Source organism: Mya arenaria, chromosome 15, assembly GCF_026914265.1.
Source record: "Mya arenaria isolate MELC-2E11 chromosome 15, ASM2691426v1".
In the NCBI taxonomy this organism is placed as follows: domain Eukaryota; kingdom Metazoa; phylum Mollusca; class Bivalvia; order Myida; family Myidae; genus Mya; species Mya arenaria.
This window is the reverse complement of record NC_069136.1, coordinates 56562458-56572722: the sequence shown is the minus strand read 5'-3', so window position 1 is coordinate 56572722 and position 10265 is coordinate 56562458. Positions and strand designations below refer to the sequence as shown.

At 34.1% G+C, this 10265-nt stretch overlaps 1 protein-coding gene across 1 annotated transcript in view; it reads left to right on the top strand.

The window, feature by feature from the left end:
* The first annotated feature begins 7017 nt into the window (after positions 1-7017).
* Positions 7018-10265, top strand: part of LOC128219922 (tyrosine-protein kinase RYK-like) — a 95132-nt gene continuing 91884 nt past the window's right edge. The window contains 1 exon segment of the mRNA XM_052928098.1: positions 7018-7175. Within this exon segment, the coding sequence (XP_052784058.1) occupies positions 7064-7175 (112 nt within the window). The 5' untranslated portion in view covers positions 7018-7063.

Below are 10265 nucleotides of genomic sequence, written 5' to 3'. Positions count from 1 at the left end.
AATTCAAACTTGGGTCACTAAGTACAACTCTTAAACACTACATTTAATTAATGATATAATTACGAACTACTTCAACTGATGTACCGGCATACATCCGATGTTGTTTTCGATACTTTTGGGGCCGAGGAGTTCCGAATGCACTGAAGGGGTCGACTGGTCTTTATATACAGTAAATTCTCGATCCACACAGAGCCCGGCCGCTTTGCTAATTTGCATATTACCAAACAAGTACATCAACGTACTTCCGTCTATAACGGAATGTTATACTATGAACGCACATCCGCCTTCAGCGGACCGTTACACTGCGTTACCTTTTAAATCGTAGCTGAGCGTAACATAAAGATTTGTTCAATATTAGTTTTGATAAAGGATAGAACTTTTTTGTTCTTCAACAGATAATAAGTATATTTAAACCATGCCAAATCGTTTCTGTGTTAAACGTCCTCGGACGGATATGTTTTGGGCTTCCCATACGAAAAAAACAACATTTTATATAATCAACGATATTGCCGAATTGTTTCCTTAGACTACAGAATACAAGTGTCAACAAAATGCTACATACCTTGCATTAGTATGTTTGGCAATTGATTTCAGAAAAATGATGCATAATGAGTGATTCCCATCACTGTGAAACTAATAATAACAATAATTAAAAAAAAAAAAAACAGTAACAACATATTAGTGTGAATATTGGTTTATTCCAGTTGATGTCGAGGTTTTCTTCATCGAAAAATACTATACCGATAGCTTAAACCTGCAATTTAGGCTAACATGTATTGTTACTACTGTATTGTACTCTATGCTAGGATATGGTAAAAGAAGTTGAAACATTAAACGCCGCAATGCGACGAAACCAGGTTTTAAATAAATGACTGAAGAACTTCAGCCTTTGTTGTGAGTGACCTAGCTTAACCTTAACCCTAGGTGCCCCAAATGCAATCCCATGAAAGTTACCCATAAACTCTTCCTACATTACAAACTTGGTTACGATATGTCAACCAAACTAAAGTTAATCAGTATTAACCGCTTTGTCTATTTTAGCAATGGTGACCTTGACCTTGACCTTGGCCCTATGTATCCCAAATGCAATTCCATTAAAATTCTTCCTATATGACGAGTTTGGTCGAACTATGTCAACTCTATCTGAAGTTATTCAGTACCAACCGTTTTTATACTTATAGTAACGGTGACATTAACCTTGACCCTCGGGTCCCCAAGCGCAATTCCATAAAGGGTCTCCAGAAACTCTTCCTTTATACCAAGTTTGGTGGCAATTTGTCAACCTTTACTAAAATTATTCAATACCGAACCTTTTCCTTCATTTTCAGTAACGGTGTCCTTGACCCTATGGGCGCCAAACGAAATCCCATGTAAACTCTCCATTTGCTTTTCCTATATAAGTTTGGCTGCAATATGTCAAATGTAGCTTAAATACCAACCATTTTTTTCTGTTTAAAAAAATGGTGACCTTTACCATGACCCATTAAAAGGTCGCCAAAATTCTGTGCCAATCGTTTATTTAATCTTAGTAACAGTGGACCTGACCTTGACCCTAGGGGCCGAACACGTAATCCCCTGAAAATATCTCCATAAATTATTTCTATATACCAGTATCAAGTTTGGTCACTATATGTCAAACCTTACTAAAATTATTCGATATCATAGGTAAGTTTGACGTCGCTCTCCTACCCGCTCGCCCGAACTAAGACGCACGTCATTCTAATAACCAGATTTGACGTTGTGAAAACCTGGTTTAAAATGTGAATTATACTCGGCCACTAAACGCCAGCTCCACCTTAACGATGGTGCAAGCAAAATGAGCTGTCGGCACTTCCATGGTGAAGCTGTGCCGTGTGTTTACTTCTACACACGTGCATATGATTTATATTTTATTTGATAATTTTATTAAACGGACATTTTTCGAAAATCGGAGAATGTGGTACCGTGAAAGAACACGTTTACTAAAGGTTGGCTACGATTTCGTTTCAATATTGTGCAAACTGTGGTGCCATGACCTTTTCTCCCGAATCGGACTTACAAGCTAGTGCATATTTTGAGATCTTCTAGCATTTCAAGTACACTCCGTTGCTTACACACACCGTAAGAACATTCTGGCTCATGCAAATATAACTGTTATGCTAAGTACTTACGCCGGAATACAAAACAAACTTAATAAACACTTCTTAAAAAGGAAATATTGCCATAATTCTTTATTTAATAAGTGGCGCTGTTGCTTTAGTGATGGCGCTTTCGAGAAGTGGCGGCGCTGTCGAGGTATGTTTTGAGGTTACCGCCATGTTCATGATCGAATCAACACACAAGCATATACTGTTTATCTATACCATTGGGTAAATATGTGATTATAGTAAGTCGTGTTGAAATATTTTAAAAATTGAAATTCTCATGTACATGTTTAATTAAATAGTTGTCATTTTTATTATCTTTGTTCTGAACAATTACTGAAACCCTATGTCTGAAATATACTCGGTTTATAATAACTACCAGAACTGAGCTTGAGTCCAGGTTTTTGGTGATAACACTTTATAAGGAATCTGTTACGTTCAGATTTGATTATGATGTTAATAAATATTTGTCTCTAGGTTAAAACGTATTAACATTTTTATCACTTTTTTATAGAAACTTCTTCGTTGGGGTATGGAGTCATGCTGAACATATGACAATGGAAACCACAGGGAAAAGCCTAACATCCAGTAAATAATGTGCTCTTGTTTAAAGGCACAAGGCTACAAACCAAACAGACTGGTAGATGTGTGTTCGTCGACCAATTGCGTTTAAAACAAAACTAGACAGGCTAACTTTGATGTATGATATAAATGCCACTTGCTGTCTGTCCGTTTTGGTATCAAAAACATTATTACCACAGTACCATTTAAATGTTTATTTATTTTTTTATTTTCAATTAAACTTTGATCACATTTCCAACAATCGTAACGATTTACAGAATCCCTGTTAGTGTAGCATAACCGCACATTTGCACGATTACCGCCCTTTGTTCTAAATTGGCCATTTGCATAAAAAAGTTAAATGCGTGGCGGTGTTTTTTAAAGGTTAGTTTTACATAAATTTCAGACTTGTTCTATTCCTTTCAAATATTTTAATAGCGACAATAATAATTTAATGAATCATGTTAAACATTATTTATTAATCGGGAATTTTTTTCATAATGAGTATTGGTGTAACGTTTCTTCCCTAGCTAGTCATTCTAAAATGCCGTCCAGGCTTTTTTTGGAATGATGGTTAGTCCAGGCAAACGGCCTGGACGGCATTTTAGAATGACTACTTCCCTAGCTAGCTCGGACACGGTACCTCATATTAAATAACAAAACCTACTCTGGGACTGCATTGTCCCAAAAATTAAGTATGAAATTAGTAATATATACATACAAGTGATCAGCAGATTGCTTACAAAACCAATGATTGGAGAAATAATTATTATGGTTCAAGAATCAATGTTTAATCATCCCAAAACCAATGATTGGAGAAATAATTATTATGGTTCAAGAATCAATGTTTAATTATCCCAAAACCAAGAACGCACAAACAGAAACACTACAACACCTTAGTCCAAATAATTGTAAGTTGACGGATTTTGTTTAGATTTTTGATATGGCAAATCCTTCACGTACAAATTGTTTAGTATCAAAAGTGGGTAGTTGTTCCGATCAGGATTCCGGGTTAAAGCATATAGCGTCTATAAAATATCATAAAAACAAGAAATATTACCAGATAATGTTATTTTATATTAGTTCCGTACACAAAAAATAAATATCCAACTTATAATTATGAGTTTGACGGCTTTTCTTCATTTCATTCTGTCAAAACATAACGATATATACATGAAGGGCACCTGCAAGGCTTCAGGGCACAGTTTTAAATCGCTCGGAACATTTCGGCCATGGCCGAGTTGTTACGATTGTATAACGAGGTCTATCTCGAAGCATTGTCGGAGGAGGCCGAGTTATTACGATTGTATCGAGTTGTTCCCCTTCGCATAATGTTTTCTGTGTTAGTCAACTTTCGTTTTATTGGAAAGGTAAACAACTTGTTTTAATGCATTAAATGCTTGTTTAGTGCAAAATAGCATTTCACTTACATGGTAAAATATGAATATAACTCTTTATGATCAATTTAAACCATAAAATACTTCACTTAAAACAATTTCAATATTTTTAAAACACCCCTGTTTTTTGCACATTCCCGTTTAGACGTTAGGGATTGGAAGAATCCCGTATAACACGTCTAATATTTTAGACTATACAACACCTATGCTTTAATGCACCAGTCAATTGTAACCACGGCCCCCCAGGTCCGGGGGTATACCGGGGATAGCTGGGGAAATGGGCCGTGTTTTTACCTTTCAGGTGGCCACGCAGTGCCGGGTTAATGAGGTGGTTTTGTCTTCGCTTTAAATATAGAGGGGAATGGGCCTTAACTAGGGTCCCTGGGGTGCGGGGGCATTTCGTGGGGATTTTCCCAATGCTTCCCTTTAATTCTCCTAGCCTCCAATAGTTCAGAACCCGCCCTAAACAGTTAAAAAAGATACTTCAAAGCTTTCCTATATTATAACGTGATGTTCTCACATCGGCGTCGAGACACGAACTAACCATTTCTATGCCTCTGCTGCTTATATACCCTAACATCACGTGACCAAAATGGAATGATCCATTTTAACAAACCCTATGAGCGAAACCATTATATATAACTTACATTACAGAGTAGGGGTGTCAAGTTTATCAATCTTTAGAAAAAGTAGAAATGTTAAGAATATAACTTCTTTCGTATCAATTTATGATTAACTAGATTTAGACATTTAATATTAAAATCGTAACATTATTATCAAATACACAAAATCATCCTAAAGAAGTAATAGCGATAAAGCGAAAATAAAATACTTTATAAATTTCACTTAAACAGAAATGTTTATTTTCCGGGCTCCGGACTACATGATTCCGGGAACATTACATTAGAAAAAAAAATAAAGCTGTCTCCCTTCAAGTTTTTGCAAAGTGGAATTTTCCCGTTGTACACAGGGTTTGCGCCAGGAATTTTATAAGGCATGTTCGAAGGGGAGGGTTTGGGACGTGTGACCCCTCCCATTGTCGATTTCTTTTTATTTTCGTATCCAAAATGGTGCAATTTCCTGCATTTTAAACAAGTTTACAGTTATGTTCCTATGATTTAGAATTACCAACTCAAGTCCGATTAACATTAAAAATATTTGTGAAAAGGTTTAATGGTTTCTCTTTATTAATTATTGGTATTTCTCAAGTTTTCTGACAATACAATATCGACGATATTGATTGACTCATGTTTTGTTTAGTGCGGATATTATTTATATTGAAATTGTTGATGTCACAGCAAAACGTGTAAAGTATTTAAAGCTGCAACAGCTAATATTTTTAAAGCCGGGTCGGCTAAATAATAACTTAAAGGGAATGTAATGTGTATTTTCAGATTTATTTATCTCTTTTCTAAATAAATTAAATGAACGATAAAATAATCAAAGTTTAATAATAAGCAACACGAAATATAACTTTACACTAAACTAAAGACCGGATCGCGACTCAATTACATACGACGACATAGCATAACCCTTGTTAACACAGATATCTTAACCCGGTTCTCAATTACAATTTAATAATTGGTTAACAAACAGACTCGGGATTAAGAAACAAAATAAAATGACACATGATTTATGTAACCGAAATCAATTAACACTTATTGTTTACTTTGCATTCCTAGATGATTATAGGGATGAAGGTCGCGATCCTGAATGGCTGATACAAATGCCGTAATAGTCCCGACACGCCTTCTGGCTGTCAGTCAACCGTTGCAACTGTTGCAATCGCAACAAAACTGTGTATTGTCAAAACTGATGATTGTATTGATAAGGATTGTTGCTACGCGGATTTAAGCATGTCGGCATAATTAACGCGTGTCGGTAATTAGCCTTGCCAGCGGATGGCACGTCGGGCCCGACAAGCCATAAAGGGCTGGCGGAAACCCTGGTACACATATTAATAATGATTTCGTCCGCACGGGGAGTATATGAGCGAGTCGCTCAACTGAAAAAGTCATTATTGGCGGATCTGTGGTCTAGTGGTCAATCCAGGTTCAATTCCCAGCCATACACTAAAAGTACTAATCGTCTTCCGGGAGGGAAGTTAAATGGGGTTCCCGTGTGACATTGCTATACCGTGGTGCATGTTAAAGAACTAGGGTAGCTCTATCCAGGGTAACATTCTGATTATTTGGTTGATTATGTTTTAACTTACAAATAATTTTTTCCATCATTTGTTTAAATCATAAGGCAAAGTAGCCTGAGGATAATTTAATATAAGAGCGATCCATATAATCTCTACGACAACGATTGAACATACAGCGGGCACGTTACATCAGAACATAACAATGTCAAATGTCTATCGTTGATGATCGTGTCCGCTTTGTATTTCATAGTATTCTAAACATATACATCATGGTGTTGCAGACATAATAAGTTTCGAGTGGCGGGAAACTCCTTAAGCTGTCGGGGTACGAACCCACGACCTCTCGCTCTGCAGGCTGATACTCTACCGCGTCGCTATAAAAGCAAGTTCTATAGCATGACAGTATAAGTGCTGCTATAAACGAATACCCGTTTACACGTTTACGTAGCAAAGTAAAACATGCCCAAATTTAATATATTTTCCATGTGAAAGCTCGTTTTAACTTTTATTATCCCTCAGATGGTTTAAATAGAGGGAGACAAATGCCTACAGTGTTAGAGTTAGTTAAAATTCATAGAATCTAGCCATGGATTTAGTCTCTAAGCCCCAAAAACAATTATTTCAAAAAAATAAACTCAATTGTTTTCTAAAACTTGTATGGTATAGAACACAAATGATTTTGGATTTAATAGAAGTTACATGGTTAAATGTTCTTTTTGCAGTCTGCTTCAATATTTTTAATTTTCTGATTGTTTAGAGATTATGACCTAGAAACATAGGAGCTGTCAAAAAGAGATGTGTTTTCATTCTTCATAACAGCAATTGTTCTGTGCATCATGACGCCTCAAATGGCTAGGTTTGGACTTATTATTATTCTCTGGATTATTCCTTGTTCTGAACAACATCTGAATTTATATTTGGATGAGAAAGAAACCTCTAGGTTATTAGGTAAGTTTAGCTGATAGTTAAGTATTCTCATCTTTGTTGTTGGGCTTATCAGCCGGTCTTTGAAGTTGGTACTGATGCTGGGTGTGAAAAACATGGGAATAAATAAGCAAATAAAATGATTTTACTATTAATACTTAAGTACAGTATAGACCTATCATAAAATGAAGATATAAAGTCATTATCTGTTCAATTAAAATCCAATTAATATTTGTTTTTATAATATAAGAAAATATATTTACCTTAGTTTAAATTTGAATGACAATAATGTGCCAACTGATACAATACTTGAATACTAAATATGAACTAATAATACTTATAATAATGATGATAAATAATAATAGTAATATGATAATAATAATAATTATAATAATAATAATAAAAACGTAAAATGATTTGTGAAAGATATAGCTGTAAATCCCTTTCAATTCATTTTTAATTAATTCCATCTTTTACTTGACCTTTGCCAATTTGTTCTAGACTGAAGATTACACGACTTATCCTGTTAAGATTCTTACTTGGTGATTTTACAATAGTTACAGATTTTGCTACATCTTCTTGAATCCTTGTCTATGAAAGCAGTCATTATAATATCTATTGACAGAGACAGTTTTATGTTTTTATATATTTCTTGCATTAAATAATTTAATATTACAAATATAAAACATTTATGTTTGTTAAGTCCACAAGAGGGACATTTTTTAAATACACTGATAAAATTCTTTTTACAAGTAACAACACCTTTTAATTATCATTTTTAATTGAGTCTTTCATGTAAAGTGTAGTAGCCCTATTCAGTGTGTAAACTATGGGTATTTATAACTTTAAATTGATTTTTAAAAATGCAATTTCAAAGTCTAAATGATTTTGTATTTATAATTTTCATAAAGGGAGAAAATGGCACATTGTATTTAGCACTATGACTAATTTGAACTTTGAAAAAAATGACAGAAAATGTTATGGTATGTGTTTAGTAAAAGTAATATTTGGTTTCAACTGCCAAATTTATAAAAAAAAAATTAATATATTTACAATCAGATAATACAATTCAAAATAGATATTTGACAGTCATAATTTGTATTCCATAACAGCAGAAATAACAGACAACCTTGCTTGTCTCCATGAGGGTAGATTTTCTTATGCTACTGAAAAAGGACAAGGTGCAGCACACTTCCATAAATTCTGGCTAAACCCCTATTAGTATTACACTTGTATGAAAGAAAAAACAACAACTTGTAATTAAAACACACTTTATCTTATATGTGGCACTCATATCTTGGTTTAATTATTTGATATGTTCCATTTAACAGTGACAGGTAGATGTTTATGATAACATTACTTTGTTATAAATTGTCCAGCCTTATTCCTGATTAAATACATGCTATCAGATAAACATGGAAATGCATTATTAATTCTTCATTTTGCTGTGGAGATCATGAATTTATCAATTTTTAATAACAACTTTGTCATTCTTACCTCCTAGATCTTAAACTATTTAGAAATGAAAATAGTTGTTACTAATTAAATTGAAGGTCACAGGTAAACTGAACTAAATGCCATTGGAGAGTCAAGTTCTTCACTTCAATATGTCGCAAAAAACTTCTGCTGTGTGCATGTAAAGAATGTCTGCATTTTCTGTTTGTTTTAGGCTTATGTGGTTCATTAGCTGTATTTAGCTATTAAATTCCATTTGCATATCGCACATGTATGATTCAAGTGAAACGGTTCTGAATGAGAGCGGCCTGCCTGGCTGAAATGGACAGTTCAAATGACTTTAAGATCAGTTCAAATTTGCCAAAAAAGTTTTTTTTCCCTAAAAGCATCTGTCTTAAATGAACCCAAAGCACATGAAGCAGGTATGTTATATTTGTATTTGCCACAGTACAACCAAAACTTATTGAGAACCATGATTGTATTAAATTACAGCATGGCGAAAATCTTCCCTTCTCATTTCAATGTGTAAATATTTTATGAATGCATTTTTTAAAAAGATCCCATTAGCTAAGATATATAAGTTTTCTATTTTTTTCGTGACTGTGCACAAGCGTGGGTTCAATCCTGTCTGAAACCAGATTTTGTTTTAATACTTTAATTGTATTTTTTCTGGGATTTCGGTATCAAAGAGTAAAATAATTATAAAATAAATGTTTTCAGATGCATTATAACCTGGAGTCCATTTAATCACTCAATTGTGTAATAGCTGGCAGTTCCATAGGTTTGATGAATAAAATGTTTTAAAACAAGTTGAACATTAAATATGAATCACGTTAATTTTAAACTATTATTCCCTTTATGCCAAATCAACGCTATTTTTCCCTATCAAAGGGCCTCACCACCAGTCCCTTAAAACTGGCATTAAAACACTGGCTGGACCACAGATGCATTCAAGTTTTATTGAATTTGTGTTTTTGTTGACACTTCCCTGTCGGAGGCTTTACGGTAATAAAAATTATTCAAGAGGCCTTGAGATTGAAACCTTTATTGTAAATATTAATAAATGAACTTGCCAAACAAGAGAATAGGGCCATGATAATTATTCAATTACCATCCACCTACTCCTTCCCTCAAAACATCCACTGTATTCTGAAATATAAATCATTTAAAATGGAAATCTATTTGACTTTGATGGCTGTCTTTTTTGACATGTTTTAACATTCTAAGGAAACAAAATTTTGAATAAGGTGTAACACAATTATGTTATGGTTCGGGTTACCTGCCCGACTCTACTAAAAGTCCAAACCCTATATAATTATGCCTCTATTTTTGTTCAAATGTAAATCCTGTTGCACTTTTACTTAGGCGCTATAGTTGCATGAATTGATGAGTAACTTTCTTGGCAACACTATTTTCAGAATTTCGAAACCATATACATACTTTGTAAACACTCACAGTACACACACAGCCGAAATAAAATTGATATGCCTTTTTGTCAGAATGTAACTGAAACCACAACACCATTTCTTTTTGGCCTTGGTAATAAACTACATTTTATTTACAAAAAATGATGTGGTTACACTGTTAGGGCGTTGAATATTTGTTTGTTTCCAATAACACAATCTACCCTTTTTTCCTCCCGATCATTCACTTTTTGGC